This window comes from Oncorhynchus keta, chromosome 19 (assembly GCF_023373465.1).
Source record: "Oncorhynchus keta strain PuntledgeMale-10-30-2019 chromosome 19, Oket_V2, whole genome shotgun sequence".
Classification (NCBI taxonomy): domain Eukaryota; kingdom Metazoa; phylum Chordata; class Actinopteri; order Salmoniformes; family Salmonidae; genus Oncorhynchus; species Oncorhynchus keta.
Window position 1 is genome coordinate 27,612,924 of NC_068439.1, and position 19,408 is coordinate 27,632,331.

Here is a 19,408-nt window from a genome sequence, read left to right on the forward strand (position 1 = left end):
TCATCACTGTGTGATAGGACAGAGAGACGAGCCTACTTCTCTGAGTGAGTGAGTAAAAAAAAAAAACGTGTTTAGCAATGTTCTGCGTATGGAGTGTGTAAAGAGAGTGAGTGAATGTGTGCCATCATTCTTGCCAGAAAAAAAGTGGCTGTCTCATAGACAGCATTCGGAAAGTATTCAGACCCCTTAACTTTTTCCACCTTTCTTTTTTTTTTAACGTTACAGCCTTATTCTAAAATGGATTAAACTGTTTCCCCCCATCAATCTACACACAATTCCCAATAATGACGAAGCAAAAAAACGATTTTTAGAAATGTTTGCATATTTATATCAAATTAAAAACTGAAATATCACATTTACATAAGTATTCAGACCCTTTACTCAGTACTTTGTTGAAGCACCTTTGCAGCGATTACAGCCTCAAGTCTTCTTGGATATGACACTACAAGCTTGGCACACCTGTATTTGGGGAGTTTCTCCCATTCTTCTCTGCAGATCCTCTCAAGCTCTTTTAGGTTGGATGAAGAGCGTCGCTGCACAGCTATTTTCAGGTCTCTCCAGAGATGTTAGAGCGGGTTCAAGTCCGGGCTCTGGCTGGGCCACTCAAGGACATTCAGAGACTTGTCCCGATGCCACTCCTGTATTGTCTTGGCTGTGTGCTTAGCATCATTGTCCTGTTGGAATGTGAACATTTGCCCCAGTCTGAAGTCCTGAGCACTCTGGAGCAAAGTTTCATTAAGGATCTCTCTGTACTTGAAGCAGAATTTCATCCAAACTTACCCTAGTAAAACTGACTATCCTACCGATCCTCGACTTCGGTGATGTCGTCTACAAAATAGCTTCCAATACTCTACTCAACAAACTGGATGCAGTCTATCACAGTGCCATCCGTTTTGTTACTAAAGCAGCTTATACCACCCACCACTGCGACCTGTATGCTCTAGTCGGCTGGCCCTCGCTACATATTCGTCGCCAGACCCACTGGCTCCAGGACATCTACAAGTCCATGCTAGGTAAAGCTCCACCTTATCTCAGTTCACTGGTCACGATGGAGACACCCACCCACGTGCTCCAGCAGGTGTATCTCACTGATCATCCCTAAAGCCAACACCTAATTTGGCCTCCTTTCCTTCCAGTTCTCTGCTGCCTGTGACTGGAACGAATTGCAAAAATCGCTGAAGTTGGAGACTTTTATCTCCCTCACCAACTTTAAACATCTGCTATCTGAGCAGCTAACTGAACGCTGCAGCTGTACATAGTCCATCGGTAAATAGCCCACCCAATCTACCTACCTCGTCCCCATACTGTTTTTATTTATTTATTTTTCTGCTCTTTTGCACACCAGTATCTCAACCTGCACATGACCATCTGATCATTTATCACTCCAGTGTTAATCTGCAAAATTGTAATTATTTGCCTACCTCCTCATGCCTTTTGCACACAATGTTTATAGACTATTTTTTTCTACTGTGTTATTGACTTGTTTATTGTTTACTCCATGTGTAACTCTGTGTTGTTGTCTGTTCACACTGCTATGCTTTATCTTGGTCAGGTCGCAGTTGTAAATGAGAACTTGTTCTCAACTAGCCTACCTGGTTAAATAAAGGTGAAATATTATTATTTTTTTTAAATCAAGGATCTCTCTGTAGTTTTCTCCGTTCATCCTTCCGTCGATCCTGACTAGTCTCCCAGTCCCTGCTGATGAAAAACATCCCCACAGCATGATGCTGCCTCCAGAAGTGACGCTTGGCATGCAGGCCAAATATTTCAATCTTGGTTACATCAGACCAGAGAATCTTGTTTCTCATGTTCTGTGAGTCCTTTAGGTGCCTTTTGGCAATCTCAAAGTGGGCTGTCATGTGCCTTTTACTGAGCTTTTACTGAGGAGTGGCTTCCGTCTGGCCACTCTACTATGAAGGCCTGATTGGTGGAGTGCTGCAGAGATGGTTGTCCTTCTGGAAGTTTCTCCTATCTCCATAGTGAACCCCTGGAGCACTGTCAGAGTGACCATTGGGTTCTTGGTCACCTACCTGACCAAGGCCTTCTCCCCCGATTGCTCAGTTTGGCTGGGCAGCCAGCTCTAGGAAGAGTCTTGGTGGTACCAATCTTCTTCCATTTAAGAAAAATGGAGGATACTGTGTTCTTCGGGACCTTCAATGCTGCAGACAATTTTTGCTACCCTTCCGCAGATCTGCGCCTCAACACAATCCAGTCTCGGAGTTCAACGGACAATTCATTCAAATATAGGGATTGGTTTTTGCTCTGACATGCACTGTCAACTGTGAGACCTTATATAGACAGGTGTGTGCCTTTCCAAATCATGCCCAATCAATTGAATTTAACACATATCTAAAAACCTGTTTTCACTTTGTCATATTGGGTTATTATGTGTGGATTGAAGAAGAGAAAAAAAGTACCTTAATCCATGTTAGAATAAGGCTGCAACGTAACAAAATGTGGAAAAAGTCAAGTGATCTAAATACATTCCCAATGCACTGTAAAACAGGTCTGTCTATAGCCTTGGAGCAAGCCGTTCGAAATGAACCTTGTTGAAAAGTTGGAGAGAGAATACAACCCATATGTATGTTTATTTATTTTCCCTTTTGTACTTTAACTATTTTAACATAGTTACAAACACTGTACAAAGCCATAATATGACATTTGAAATGTCTCTATTCCTTTGAAGCATTAGTGATTGTAATGTTTACTGTTAATGTTTTATTTCACTTTTATCTACTATCTATTTCACTTGCTTTGGCAATGTAAACATTTAATGTAAACATATGTTTCCCATGCCAATAAATCTCTGAATTGAATTGAGAGAGTGGGAGAGAGAGAGAGAGAGAATTGCGAGCATCTCAATGCTCTACGTCCTGGGGTTATAGCCGCCCCCTGTCATCGCTCTTTTTCTGGGAGGGAGGGAAGTGTCAAGGCACAGCCTGCCCGTGTTTACTCTGTGCATTCCTCCGCCCAGTGTAGGAACCAGGAGATCACATACTGCTTGCGTCCCAAATGGCACCCTATTCCCTATAGTGTGCAGTACTTTTAACCAGGGCCCTATAGGGCTCTGGTTTAAAAGTATTGCACAATGTAGGGAATAGGGTGCTATTTGAGATGCAGCTACTGAACATACATCAGCTTGCTGTAGAGAGATGTTTCCACCTCCAGAATTTACGACCCAAATGTGTACAGATGAAATATGACATGGCTAGGACGAGGAGGAACGCTTCAAACACAGGGCCATGTCCCAGTGACAGGACAAAAAAAGTGTTGAGTTGTTACAAATGAAGTCAATGGCTGCTCTACAAGACATTTGAGATATAAGAACAATTTATGTTTTAAAGAATTATGGACAATAAAGTATCGATTCTATTATGTTCTATTCTTGCTTGTGTTTAATTATCGAATAAATTATCTAACTAGTTACTTAACACTCAGACACAGGTATGCCCTACAACACTGTTTATGGCACATTAGGGTGATTTAAGGGGCAATGATGGGGGTCACAAGTGTGTGTGTGTGTGGTCATTAAACGCATCAGAAGAGAGGAAATGAGAAGACAGGAAACACTGTGAGGAGGGGTGCATGGACACAATATAAAGAGATGATCAAAGAGATTAAGTGGACAAGCCACGCACATCATGGCTATTATAATTTCATTATGTCATTATTATGATAGGGTACTGTTATGAAGCTACTAGGCTGTAGGCTGTAGACACGTGAAATGAAAGGGGAAAAAAGTTAACCTACAATGTGCGCTCCGGCGGTGTTGCCAGTCTCTCTGAGCGAGCCCGCCGAAGCACGCTTTCAGTGCCTTCTCTTGTAGCATGCACGAAGAGGGACTCGAAGTGTAGAAATCCAGCATTTGTCCCGGGCTCACCGCAAGCAAATCCATACAATCAAACATGATTTCCCTTAGTCGCAAAAGTCTGCCTGTTATTGTATCCCTTTAAATTTAATTTATGTGTGGATAATAATCGCGAACATAAATGCACACAACTCCATCAAAGTCCGCCCCTTTATGGCACGTAAAATATTGGTCTTCTTCCCAGACTATGTCATGAATTATGACAGACAACACCGCTAAAAGCTTGTAATTGACCCAAATGATGATTTGCCATTTTCCTCTGGTGTCCGGTTGTTGAGACGAAAAGGTGTCAGACAGTCAGTCACCTCCGTAACGTTCCAACGTGTGTCGGACAGTCAGTCACCTCCGTAACGTTCCAACGTGTGTTCAGCCAGTCAGTCACCTCCGTAACGTTCCAACGTGTGTTCAGCCAGTCAGTCACCTCCGTAACGTTCCAACGTGTGTTCAGCCAGTCAGTCACCTCCGTAACGTTCCAACGTGTGTCGGACAGTCAGTCACCTCCGTAACGTTCCAACGTGTATATACTTTATTTTTTGCACAGCCCGGTCCAGTGCGCTTAACAAGCTCCTCGCTCGAGCCCGCCCTATTGAAAATATGTTCTTATAAATATTACAGATCGCGTTTTTAAACCATATCTCCCCGTTCGGATGACGAATGGGTTATCCTGCCTCCATGCAGCTCATTTCATACTAGTTTGCTCACAGAGAATGAAAGATTGAATTGCCTAATATATGCGAGTGAACTTTCTATGAACCCATCCGAGACTGCTAACCTTCAAATGACCCAACCAGTCTGACATCACCAAGTCCCACGATTCTCACACACCGTGCAGCGCGAGCATTACAACCAGCAGCAGTAGCGCGAGCCAGGCTGAAAGAAGAAACGCAGGCAGCTCGAGCTCACCGCGCATAATATTATTTTCCCTCGAAAGAACACGATACATGATATTTTCGTGCGATAAAAACACATAGCTCACTTAGATTTGTTCACGATCTAACCAACCGTGGTAGGGTATTACTCTGTATCACAGCAAAAGTATAGGCTACAATTGTTTAAAATATTATGTAAAACTAAGCAATCTGATAAAGACAAACATATAAAGAAAACGCAAAAGGAGTAAATCTTAACATTTCAATACTTTTTCAATTTCAGAGTTTTACAAACACACATTGTTTTGTCAGTAGCCTAGGCTACTTCTGACAGCTGTTGAGCAGCAAGCAGTATGTGATCAGAGAAATTCTATATAGTGCAAAGTTATTATATAGCCTAGGCTATGTGTTTTGACATGCTTACAGCTTCAAGATGTTTTCTTATTATTTTATGACCAAAAGTTAGTTACTTAAAATCTCAGTTGTTGTTTATTCTCACATGTGCATTACTGCAAGTTAAGTTAAATTAGGAAAGTTAAATCTGAATCTTTACGACTAGATTTGTTTCTAGGCTACTTAATTTATGCATTATACACACTGTTACAGGCAGGGACATTTTAATATCTCGAAATCCTATTATTAGAGGAAACAAGTTTGTAAGAATAGGGTTTTAGTAAGGGCATGAATAATACAAATAATACTGTAGTTTGAGTGTTTGTGACTTTGTGTTGTGAAGAACCAAAGAAAGATCCAAAGAAGAAGATTTGAATTTGTGGAATTTATGGAACATTTCTTTTTCAAAATGACAAATGTGCATTGAAAAAACTACCTACAGTTCACAGAAAATATAAGGACATATTGGTCCTTTGTGGTTGGTTGGGGAAGGTGGTGCACCATGAACCTCACCACGACTATATAAACATCCCATTAACCATCTCTCTAACTCTGCACGTGCCACACACACACACACATGTACCCTCATAGCCTAGGCTATATAATAACTTTGCACTATATAGAATTTCTCTGATCACATACTGCTGCTCACGAGCTGTCAGAAGTACATTGCCTCATTACTGTTATATTATTGTGTTACTTTTGATATTTTTTTACGTTAGTTTATTTGGTTAACATTTTCTTAACTCTTCTTGAAGCGCACTGTTGGTTAAAGCTGTTTTTAAATCCACAATCTGTAATTCATATTTCAGTGATTCTAAATCATTAATAGAAATAGCCATGGAACAGCAATAACCATTACACATAACACCTTTAAGCTGACATCTTTATAAAATTATTATGATTTCCTGCTTGTGCCAGAGTTGCTCAGGATATAATTCATTATCCTGCTATAGGCTACTGTTGAGCTGCACTTCCTTGAATGTTGAGGGAGGAAGTGTAGCATGTAATTGAGCCCGTTATACAGTGATAACCTAGTGGGTGGGTGATCCGCTGTGGTAAAATAATAACGTTATACTATTCTATTATATTCAGTTATGTTATGTAGAATACTATCAGTATGTGATCAAATGAGTGAACTTTATTTCACGTGCTTGATTTAACTAAAATTAAAACTGAAGTGACCCCCAATCCTTCCACAAACCCCAAGGGGAGTTCAGCACTGATTACATGTTATGTTGTATGTTTATAACCCAGATAAGAAACAGTGATAGTCAACAGCCTGGTTCTGATAATGTTGGCTTATTAACAACAAAATCCTAGCTATTGCCTGGGGTGGCCGGTAGCCTAGTGGTTAGAGCGCTGTCCAGCAAATCCCGGAGCTGACAAGGTAAAAATATGTCATACTGCCCCTGACCAAGGCAGTTAAGCCACTGTGCCCCGGTAGGCCATCATTGTGAATAAGAATTTGTTCTTAACTGACTTGCCAGGTTAAGAAAAATTATATAGTCTCACTGAAAGTACTTGCCAAAGTAGCCAAACACTGAAGACTTCAACAGCAAACACTGAGGAAGACAGCAAACACCTGTGATTATGTTGCGTGGATGGGATGAACATGTTTTCGAGAGAGAGATAGTTTCAGGGATGCTCAGCGGGTGCTCATCTCTTTTGCAGAGGAGAGACTGATCCCCTCGATGCTGATGAATAATGTAGCAGAGCCGAGAGAGTGGAGAGAGCAGAGAGCTGAAAAGGAACCCCTGTCCCCACCACATACAGCCTATACCACCTGCCTCCCGACGGCTCGCCCCACTGTAACTGTATCCCCTCTCCCCTTACACACAGACACACACCCCTCCACTACCCCATTAGCAACCCCTGAGCCTCCCCCTGTTACACAACCTGCACCCCCCCACCCTGATCGCCACACTGTAACAGTAACCTACTTGCATCCCACCCCCCACCACCATCACCTGCCCCCACGGCTGGCTCGCACCATTGTAAGAATAACCCACATGCACTCCCACCCCTCCCTTACCCCACCCCCATGTACCGCATAAGCCAGACTTTTCCAGGTAATTTATCCACATGGTTTAGATTCACCGGTAATTAGAAGGTGACAATGAACCTGTCTTTCAAGATAAGATACTTTCTGACATCAAGTGCTCCTCCAGGTCCTGCAGCTCCCTGGGAGCCCGCTGCCAAAAACCAAGCAGGCTATGACCATGGTAAAGTCCTACAGCACATCATTTAACATGGCTGGACAAAGCTACAAAGCTGGAGGTTTAGGCTACACATATGGAGCATGCAGGACAGGTAGCAGGTACTAGCCATAGGTGCTATTTAGTTTGAGCTCACTCAGGAAAGAGACTTTCAATCATTGCTTAAAGTGCGTGCAAGAGACAGAGAGAGAGCAAGAGAGAGAGAGAGCAAGAGACAGAGAGAGAAAGAGACAGAGAGAGTAAGACAGAGCGAGAAAGAGAGAGAGAGAGCACAAGAGACAGAGAAAAAGAGAGAGAGAGCAAGAGTGAGCAAGAGACAGAGAGAGCAAGAGAGAGAGAGAGAGAGAGAGAGAGAGAGAAAGCAAGAGACAGAGAGAGAGTAAGAGAGAGAGACAGAGAGAGAGCAAGAGACAGAGAGTAAGAGAGAGTGAGAAAGAGAGAGAGCGCAAGAGACAGAGAGAGAGAACGAGCGAGAGAGATAAAGAGAGAGAGAGCAAGAGACAGAGAGAAAGAGAGAGAGAGAAAGCAAGAGACAGAGAGAGCAAGTGAAAGAGAGAGCAAGAGACAGAGGGAGAGAGAGAGAGAGAGAAAAAGAAAGAGGGAGGATAGCATTACCACTGCATGTTCGTTCCACAACTTCAGGTATCTTTTACATTATTTCCAATTTATTTTTCATGTGCAAACTTTTGATAGCATATTAATGGAGAGGATGGAGGATTTTAGCACTGGCAGTAATTCCTGCTTGGGTCGCTCAGCGTTCAGATAGCTATATTTAGTTACACTTGCACGCTGCTTATTTAATTGAAGCCGCATGACTAAAGAGGAATATGATGAAGTGTAGACTGGAAACGCACACATTTGGGATTCTCTGGTAAGGAAGTAATGTGATATGCAGAAAATGAAGAGAGATTCAAATCTTTCGTTTTTTCTGGTCTTGTGCCTGAGCTTTAAAGGATTCCGTTATCACTTTGTACGACAGAGATACTTTGTCACTTTTATTTTATTGAGAAAATAATGACTGTGTATATACTATATTTGACAAGGTGGTAACAGTATTAAGATGAACATGACTGTTATGTCCATGTCAGGTCTACTCCTGCTCCTCCCCTCCGGTGTGCCACTCACCGGAATACTAACCACCGGTCTTGGGAATCAACATTGTGCACACCCGGCGCTCATCATTACGCTCACCTGGCACTCATCATTACGCTCACCTGGCACTCATCATTACGCTCACCTGGCACTCATCGTTACGCTCACCTGGCACTCATCGTTACGCCCTCCTGGCACTCATCGTTACGCCCACCTGGCGCTCATCGTTACGCTCACCTGGCACTCATCGTTACGCCCTCCTGGCACTCATCGTTACGCCCACCTGGCGCTCATCGTTACGCCCTCCTGGCACTCATCGTTACGCCCACCTGGCACTCATCATTATGCTCACCTGGCACTCATCATTACGCTCACCTGGCGCTCATCGTTACGCTCACCTGGCACTCAACGTTACGCTCACCTGGCGCTCATCGTTACGCCCTCCTGGCGCTCATCGTTACGCTCACCTGGCGCTCATCGTTACGCTCACCTGGCGCTCATCGTTACCCTCACCTGGCGCTCATCGTTACGCTCACCTGGCGCTCATCGTTACGCTCACCTGGCGCTCATCGTTACGCTCACTTGGCGCTCATCGTTACGCTCACCTGGCGCTCATCGTTACGCTCACCTGGCGCTCATCGTTACGCTCACCTGGCGCTCATCATTACGCTCACCTGGCAATCATCGTTACACTCACCTGGCGCTCATCATTACGCCCTCCTGGCGCTCATCGTTACGCTCACCTGGCACTCATCGTTACGCCCTCCTGGCACTCATCGTTACGCTCACCTGGCGCTCATCGTTACGCTCACCTGGCGCTCATCGTTACGCTCACCTGGCACTCATCATTATGATTCACATCTGGACCTCATTACCTCCCCTTTATAGGTCCCTTCCTTTTGTTCATTCCTCAGTTGGTACCCGTGTTCATGTTACCTTGCTTCTGTTACGCTATCATGTTTGTTGTTTTCATTAAACATTTTACCTGCACCTGCTTCTTTACTCACGGCGTCATCGTTACAGAATAACACCTTATCTAAGGGAAGCATCGGGGAGTGTTCCTTTGTTTTTTTTGTGTTGGGAGGTATGTCGGTTCCGGGTGTCAGTACTGGAGCTACCAGAGCCTCAGCCAGCTTGTCGGGCTCTCACGTCTCAGCCGGTTCATCGGGGTCTCACGCCTCAGCTAGTCCGTCAGTGGAGGCGACTGGTCCACTCCTGATCCCCGGGACCATCATTTTGGTCTGTATCCGGCGGCTGGAGCCGCGCACTGTGTGCTCCCTCTCTGGCCTCTAGGTCACCAGGCTGCTGATTATTGTGTACACCTGTCACCATCGTCACGTGCCTCATTACTCACCTGGACTCAATCACCTCCTTGATTACCTTCCCTATATTTGTCACTTTCCTTGGTTATTTCCTCAGGTGTTTTTGACTCATGTCAGTGCGTTGTTTGTGTTTCTTGTTTTATGTACCGTTTATTTATTAGATACGCACTCCCTACTTGCTTCCCTACTCTCAGCGTACATCGTTACAGTCCATGTTTGTTCAAAGGCTCATTGGAGAGGAAGTACATTTTCCAACAGGTTTCTCAAGTCTTGCCCAACAGCATTTGCCAATACTCAATATTAAATGTGTTAAATATTCACACCTTTTATGGCTTCAAATCTTGACTAATAGTCAAACAAAATTATTTATTGGAGATGTTTTTCATGTCAATGATAATTATATTTTCACTTCCAATAAACAAATAAAGGAGCATGTTTTGTACAATATCCTTATTCTGAGCTCCCTGACAAAGACCAGAGAAAGCCCTTTCCTACTGCAGCCATCACTAAATGTCTCCAGGTGGATAAAGTTGTGAAGAGGTAGAAGAGTGGAAGAAATGGAGGGTTGTAGAAGTGGAAAGATAGAGATGGAGGGGTGGAAGGAGAGAACTGTGGAAAGAGCAAAACAGGGTAGGTTATGAAAAAAACTCAAACGTAACAAAATCCAAAAGTGCTGAAAAATCCATTTATTTCCCCTCTTCTCTTTTCTCTACTTCTTGTTCTCTTTTTCTCACAGTTAAGGCAACATATTTTCATTTAGTACATGTCTTTCCACAGCTTGTGTCTTAGTTCGCACTGTGTGGCCTTGATAGGGGCTCTAAATAGTATCAGTCACCAATAACAAAAAAAGGAAGCGTTTTGGAGGCTGATATTCTCCAGTTTTGTGACTCTTTGACCCTGTTTGGGGCATTCTATTCTCTTCCTCCTCACTCAACCCCACACACATTAAATAAACTAAACACATCCAGAGTCTACCCCCTACTTTATGATCTATTCAATTAGAACAAACCATTATTGTTATACAAACCCACACAAATATTGTTATTTCCAAAAGTATTCAAAATAATATTGCTTATCCGATCAGTGTTCAAGGGTTCTGTATGGTGTAACTGTTAAAAATATGCCTGCATCTCAAATAGTACCCTATTTCGCCATTTAGTGTACTTTTTTTAACAGGGCTCAGAGCCCTGCTCAAAAGTAGTGCACTAAATAGGAAAGAGGGTGCCATTTGAGATGCAGCCATAGTGTGATGTTTGTATGTTGTTTCATAACTGTTTGCTGGAGCATAATACTGTAAAAGCAATGGTACTGTGTGTTATGTTATTAACTCCATATGAGAGGACTATCGTCTCAACACTTACACTATGTCTAAGGATATAATGGAGAATGCATTGCCCGACATTGATTCGTTGATTGAGTAGTTGCATGGATCAATGTCTATAGAAATCCATTTCACCGTATCAATATTCTTTACTATCGCTCGATGAATTGAGGCTGTGTACAGTAGATTCACAATGGATGCCTTCACACAAGAGAGAAGGTAAGAGAGATAGAGTGAGATATGATGGAACAGAACAGTGGAGACAGACATGGAATCATTGTGATTGTAAAATGTATGACTGAGCTCTTAGAATCTCCCACCTCGGGAAGTCATTGTGGAACCTCAAGCACAACATTACAACCTTGTTCCTCTCAGGACAATAGCTAATAAACATCAACATCTGTGTGGGTGAGCTTGATTGGTTTATTAAGACATTTATCAGTGTAGCAGAGGCCAGGGGTGCAGAGGGAGGAGAGAGAGAGAACGTTACAATACAAATCAGCAGACAATAAAGTCAGCTCATTTAGAGCCACACACATGGGCACGCACACACACTCATTTAGAGCCACACACATGGGCACGCACACACACTCATTTAGAGCCACACACATGGGCACGCACACACACTCATTTAGAGCCACACACATGGGCACGCACACACACTCATTTAGAGCCACACACATGGGCACGCACACACACTCATTTAGAGCCACACACATGGGCACGCACACACACTCATTTAGAGCCACACACATGGGCACGCACACACACTCATTTAGAGCAGGCATTTTAAGTACCATAGTAATGCAATGGGTCCCCTGTTGGATATGTGGATCAATGTAGACGGTATAATTACACTTCAGTCTAAGTGTCTTGATGTGAGCTCACACACTTCTCTCTCTCCCATACAAAGAACTGTCAGTGCCGCTGGACTCATTTTTATCAGCAGTAAGTAATGTGTGTGTGTGTGTGTGTGTGTGTATGTGTATATAAACCCTTAGAGGTCATTACAGTTAATGCTATTTGTGCTGATATTAACAATATATCTGTTAATTATTGTAACTTAGAGAAAATCTCTAAATGTTTACCTTCAATGGTTAAAAAGGCTGTCAATTCATCACATTAACAAAGCTCTCTGAACTGGGTAAATAAAACTACCTCAATATAAATGATGGTAAAAAGGGAGAGAGACGAGATGCAGGAAGCAAAGCTATCATCGGAACCTAATCAGTCTCCCTCTCTGCAATCTGTCAAATAAAATGTTATCTTTCCATTTTTCTCTCCCTGAGCCTACCCTAAAAAAAAAAAAAAAGGTTCTATTATAATATTTGAAAAATACTTTTGGGAAAATATTTAAGACACACCTGAGCCTTTCCTCCACACAGAAACAATATAGTCTACATAACCTTCCTCCCTTCCCCTTGCCTTTGCAGCCCCTCCCTTCCCTCAACCCTCCTCCTATTTCCTGTGGAGGTGTGAAGGAGCCTCATCCTCCCCATCCTCCAGCCAAACAGCCTCCTGATCAGCCCTGCAGGCTTCCGAGTGTCTCTGCAAGGGATTACTGGTGTTCAGACAGCTTCACAAAGTGAGCCCCGGATCGTCTGATCAGAGAATAGCACTACTATCACACCATCTCTCACCACACCACACCTACACCTTGCCTAGCCACGCATCGCCCCTGAGGCCTGTGATTTCACACAGATTAGCACTCAAAGTCCCCTAAGCTCTCCCTCAGTACTCCCTGTATCGATGGCCATCATAAACGCAGACACACACTTAAGGGTCTATCACAAGTCCAAAGCGTGTACGCACAGCGGTGTTCTAGAATATTGGATCATTTTTCGAATTCTCAGCACAGCTGAAGATATTTCTCCAACTGTCAACACATTCAAATGAATAGAGGACACGTACGAGCCGCATTTGTTAGGAAATTTGGGGAGGTCCGCGTTCGGGCTGTGCGTTCACTGCAGATGGTGGTCTCAGAGACGCATAGCTATGCCACAATGGGACGTCGGTCTATAGTGTCTCTGCATCTGTCTCACACACACACGCTCACTACACTTTAGACACACACAGACACAAATAGTTGCTCTACCTCACGAAGACACAAACACCGACACACAGAAAGATACATAATATAATACCTATTGTTTACAGGAAACAAATATAGATGAGGTTGGGGGGAAAAAGGACTGGAAGGGAGACATATTTTTGTCATGGGCAAAGAAACTCAAAGGGGGTGATTATATTAATTAACAACAATTTTGATCCGAAACTGTGCAAACATATCCTCAAGGAAGATGGATCCTTTTAATTATGCTATTGAACCAAAAACATATCTGGCTAGTTCATCTATATGGGCCAAATAATGACGATCCACACTTCTTCGAAAATATATACAATAATCTATTTGTAACGACTCTCCTCTTCATCTGATGATAGGGAATAGGAATCGTCGGACCAACACGCAGCGTGGTAAGTGTTCATTGTAAATGTAATTAAATAAACTGAACACTGAATGACAAAAAACAAAAGAGTGAACAACACGAAACAGGAAACAACTACCCACAAACACAGGTGGGAACAGGCTACCTAAGTATGGTTCTCAATCAGAGACAACGATTGACAGCTGCCTCTGATTGGGAACCATACCAGGCCAAACACAGAAATACAACACACAGAACAAAACATATAATGAAAAACATAGAATGCCCACCCCAACTCACACCCCGACCAAACCAAAATAAAGACATAAAAAAGGAACTACGGTCAGGACGTCCAAAGGTGCGGACTCCGGCCGCAAAACCTGAACCTATAAGGTAGGGTCTGGGTGGGCATTTCACCGCGGTGGCGGCTCTGGTGCGGGATGTAGACCCCATTCCACCTTAGTCTTGGCCCACTTAGGTGGCGTCTCTGGAGTGGGGACCCTCACCGCGGGCGCCGGACAGGTGGGACCCTCACCGCGGGCGCCGGACAGGCGGGACCCTCACCGCGGGCGCCGGACAGGCGGGACCCTCACCGCGGGCGCCGGACAGGGGGGGTGACTTGGTTCTGGGAGCAGGCACAGGACTCACCAGGCTGAGGAGACATACAGGCGGCCTCTTCCTTGGCCGAGGCACCGGATGCACTGGGCCGTGGAGGCACACTGGAGGTCCCGAGCAACGAGCCTGCACAACCCGTCCTGGCTGGATACCCCCTGTAGCCCGGCAAGTGCGGAGAGTTGGAAAAGGCCGCACTGGGCTGTGCTGGCAAACCGGAGACACCGTGTCTAGGGCTGGTGCCGTATAACCCGGGCCGAGGAGACGCACTGGAGACCAGATGCGCTGAGCCGGCATCATCCCTCCTGGCTCGATGCCCACTCTAGCCCGGCCGATTCGAGGAGCTGCAATGTAGCGCACCGGTCTATGCCTGCGCACTGGGGACACCGTGCACTTCACCGCATAACACGGTGCCTGCCCGGTCACTCTCTCGCCATGGTATGCACGGGGAGTTGGCTCAGGTCTCCTACCTGACTCAGCCAATCTCCCCGTGTGCCTCCCCCCAAAATAAAATGATGGGGCTGCCTCTCGTGGTCCCTTGCCGTCCAATATTTCCTCCCATGTCCAGGAGTCCATTACACGCTGCTTGGTCCTTTGGTGGTGGGTAGTTCGTCTGATGCTGAGGAATAGGAATCATCGGACCAACACGCAGCGTGGTAAGTGTTCATTGTAAATTTAATTAAATAAACTGAACACTGAATGACAAAAAACAACAAAGAGAGTGAACGATGCAAAACAGTCCTGTAAGGTGAGAAAACACAAAACAGGAAACTACACACAAACACAGGTGGGTACAGGCTACCTAAAGTATGGTTCTCAATCAGAGACAACGATTGACAGCTGCCTCTGATTGGGAACCATACCAGGCCAAACACATAGAAATACAACACACAGAACAAAACATAGAATGCCCATCCCAACTCACCCCCTGACCAAACCAAAATAGAGACATAAAAAAGGAACTAGGGTCAGGACGTGACACTATTGAGCTCACAAGCAACTAATTAATCTATTATTATGGTGGGAGATTATAATACGGTTTTAAGTACATCAATGGATCGTAAAAGAAATCACACTACAAACTATCCCCCTCATGCACTTAAGGAGATCACAAATATCATGGATACATTAGAACTTGTGGCTATATGGAGGCTGAAAACCCTGACCTGGTGAGATATACATGGAGGAGGTTTAATCAAGCTAGACATCTTGACTACTTCCTGGTCTTATTCTTGCTGGCATCAAACATTTTTAAAAAGTATTAATAAGAGACCGAATGCCATCGCACCACCATCTAATTGGCCTCCATATAACTCTTACAGAGTTTCCACATGGATGGGGATATTGTTAATTTAATCAAAGCCAACTGGATGGCTCTTAACTAAGGGAAAATAATTCAAAATGGACTTTTCTGGACAACATACACTATAGGTCAAAAGTTTTAGAACTGCAATTCATTCAAGGGTTTTTCTTTATTTTTACAATTTTCTACATTGTAAAATAATAACGAAGTCATAAAAACTATTAAATAACACATTTGGAATCATGTAGTAACCAAAAAAGTGTTAAATTTAAGAAAAACCTTGAACGAGTAGGTGTTCTAAAACTTTTGACCGGTAGTGTAGGTAAAGCAGATTCCCTTATTGTAAGACACGCAAATGTACTTTTAGAGACAATTCAATACTCATCATTAATACCAAAGCAATATAGGTCAAAAGAGAAGACTACTAAAGAAAATAGAGGAAATAACAGCGCAGGTAGTTGGTAATGGAAACTGTACTATAGATGAACAAAATAGGTAAGAGGAAAAACAAATAATTCAAGGAACTTGTTCAACAAAGATCAAGTGTAATTTATTACAAAATATTTTAAGCATGTCACGCACGCCCTGGTCGAAGTATGTATGTTTGTCTTCATTTATTTGGTCAGGCCAGGGGGTGACATGGGTTATTGTGGTGCGTCTATGGCTGCCTGAGGCGGTTCTCAGAGTCAGGTGATTATCGTTGTCTCTGATTGGGAACCATATTTAGGCAGCCATATTTTTTGAGTTGTCGTGGGTGATTGTTCCTGTCTCTGTGTTAGTTGTCACCAGATAGGCTGTATAGGTTTTCACGTTCCGTTTGTTGTTTTTGTATTGTTCGTGTTTTTCCTTTATTAAAGATGTATCGAACTAACCACGCTGCATTTTGGTCCGCTCCTCTTTCAACAGACGAACACCGTTACAAAGCATATGTTTTCTTTTCAGTCTCCTCCATTTTCACTGAATGATGTTAACTGTAACGAATTCTTTCCTAATAATAATAATGTAAAATTATCTAAATGTACAGAAAGACCTGAGTGAAAGCCAACTTACAGAGGAGGAACTTATTGAAGCAATAAAATCTTTCAAGTCTGGAAAAACAGACTTCAAATAGGCTTTATGGCAAAAGCACACCATGCGATTATCTGAGGACAGTGCCCCGCATACAAACCCATGAAAATCATATTTCAACCAGGCAGGTGCGCCACAAAGGTCAGAAATAGCAATATAATTAATGCCTTACCTTTGAAGATCTTCTGATGGCACTCCATAATGTCCCAGAAACATCAAATGGTAATTTTGTTAGATAATGTCCTTCTTTATGTCCCAAAAAAGATCCAAACATTTCAAACAACGTTTCTAATCCAAACTCAGGTACCGTAAAACGTAAATAATCAATCAAATTTAAGACGGAATAAACTATTTCTAATACCGGATGAAAACAACGTGGAGCGCACTCTGTTCACGCGCACCAAAACAGTAGAGTCCACCTGAAGTGACACTTACAATGAATAGGACTACTTCTTAATTTCTCAAAAGAAAAACATCAAACAATTTCTAAAGACTGTTGACATCTAGTGGAAGCCATAGGAACTGCAACCAGGTTCCTAATAATGAGAGTATCCCGTAGAAACCATTGGAAAATCCTATGACCTCAATTATTTTCCCTCTGGATGGTTTGTCCTCTGGGTTTCGCCTTCCAAATCAGTTATGTTATACTCAGACATTATTTGAACAGTTTTAGAAACTTTAGAGCGTTTCCTATCCAAATCTAGCAATACCATATCCTAGATTCTGGGCCTGAGTAACAGGCAGTTTACTTTGGGCACGATTTTCATCCGGATGTCAAAATACTGCCCCCTACCCCAGAAAGATTAAACACGGTTTCCCATGCTTGCTCCATAAACAATTAACCATGAACAATTAATGAACATGTGGAATATTAAGATACTAACAGCTTACAGACTGTAGGCAATTAAGGTCACAGTTATGAAAACTTAGGACACAAAAGAGGCCTTTCTACTGACTCTGAAAAACACCAAAAGAAAGATGCCCAGGGTCCCTGCTCATCTGTGTGAACGTAAGACAGCGCTACAGGGAGAGAGGACGGACAGCTGATCGTCCTCACAGTGGCAGACCAAGTGTAACAACACCTGCACAGAATCGGTACATCCGAACATCAAACCTGCGGGACAGGTACAGGAGGGCAATAACAACTGTCCGAGTTACACCAGGAACGCACAATCCCTCCATCAGTGCTCAGACTGTCCTCAACAGGCTGAGAGAGGCAGGACTGAGGGCTTGTAGGCCAGTTGTAAGGCAGGTCCTCAACAGACATCACCGGCAAAGAATGTTGCCTATGGGCACAAACCCACCGTCGCTGGATCAGACAGGACTGGCAAAAAGTGCTCTTCACTAACGAGTTGCAGTTGTCTCACCAGGGGTGTTGGTCAGATTTGCATTTATCGTCGAAGTAATGAGCGTTACACCGAGGCCTGTACTCTGGAGCGGGAACGATTTGGATGTGGAGGGTCCGTCATGGTCTGGGGCGGTGTGTCACAGCATCATCGGACTGAGCTTGTTGTCATTGCAGGCAATCTCAACACTGTGCGTTAAAGGGAAGACATCCTCCTCCCTCATGTGATACCCTTCCTGCAGGCTCATCATGACATGACCCTCCAGCATGACAATGCCACCAGCCATACTGCTCATTCTGTGCGTGATTCCCTGCAAGACAGGAAAGTCAGTGTTCTGCCATGGCCAGCGAAGAGCCCGGATCTCAATCCCATTTAGCATCTCGGACCTGTTGGATCGGAGGGTGAGAGCTAGGGCCAATCTCCCCAGAAATGTCTGGGAACTTGCAGATGCCTTGGTGGAAGTGTGCGGTAACATCTCACAGCAAGAGCTGGCAAATCTGGTGCAGTCCATGAGGAGGAGATGCACTGCAGTACTTAATGCAGCTGGTGGCCACACCAGATACTGACTGTTACTTATGATTTTGACCCCCCTTTGTTCAGGGACACATTATTCCATTTATTTTAGTAACATGTCTGTGGAACTTGTTCAGTTTATGTCTCAGTTGTTGAATCTTGTTAAGTTCATACAAACATTTACACGTTAAGTTTTCTAAAAATAAACGCAGTTGACAGTAAGAGGACGTTTCTTTTTTTGAGTTTATATATACACTACCATTCAAAAGTTTGGGGTCAATTAGAAATGTCCTTGGTTTTGAAAGAAAAGCATATTTTTGTCCTTTAAAATAACATCAAATTGATCAGAAATACAGAGTAGACATTGTTAATGTTTTTTTATGGAATATCCACATAGGCGTACAGAGGCCCATTATCAGCAACCATCACTCCTGTGTTCCAATGGCACATTGTGTTATCTAATTGAAGTTTATAATTTTAATAGGCTAATTGGTCATTTGAAAACATTTCTGCAATTATGTTAGCACAGCTAAAAATGGTTGTTCTTATTAAAGAAGCAATAAAACTGGCCTTCTTTATACTTGTTGAGTATCTGGAGCATCAGCGTTTGTGGGTTCGATTACAGGCCCAAAATGGCCAGAAACAAAGACCTTTCTTCTGAAACATCAGTCTCGACGTCAACAGTGAAGAGGCGACTCTGGGATGCTGGCCTTCTAGGCAGAGTTCCTCTTGTCCAGTGTCTGTGTTATTTTGCCCATCTTAATATTTTATTTTTATTGGCCAGTCTGAGATATGGCTTTTTCTTTGCAACTCTCCAGAAATGGGACAAGACTGTAACTACCAATTAGGGAGAACATAGGGTAAAAGTAAAATAAATCAAAAATAAATATAATAAACAAGAAAAATCACAACATTCACTTAAAATTAACCTTACACATAGCAGTGTTGGGCAATTTGGAAAGCTATAGTCAATCAATAATATAATAATACTCGTTGGAAAGGTTTTCATCTTTAGCTCATAATCTGTGGATACTATGAGATCTGAAAGGTAAAAAA

At 43.3% G+C, this 19,408-nt stretch overlaps 1 protein-coding gene across 2 annotated transcripts in view; it reads right to left on the minus strand.

Moving 5' to 3' along the window:
• The window catches only part of LOC118398027 (retinoic acid receptor beta-like), a 265,638-nt gene that overhangs the window by 101,665 nt on the left and 144,565 nt on the right, over positions 1 to 19,408 (minus strand). Inside the window, exon 1 of one of the 2 annotated variants that reach the window (XM_052470145.1) lies at positions 3,751 to 4,654. The exons of the other annotated variant lie outside the window; for it this stretch is intronic. Within the exon in view, the coding sequence (XP_052326105.1) occupies positions 3,751 to 3,907 (157 nt within the window). The 5' untranslated portion in view covers positions 3,908 to 4,654. Of the gene's footprint in view, positions 1 to 3,750; positions 4,655 to 19,408 lie in introns of those variants that run through there. 2 annotated transcript variants of the gene reach the window in all.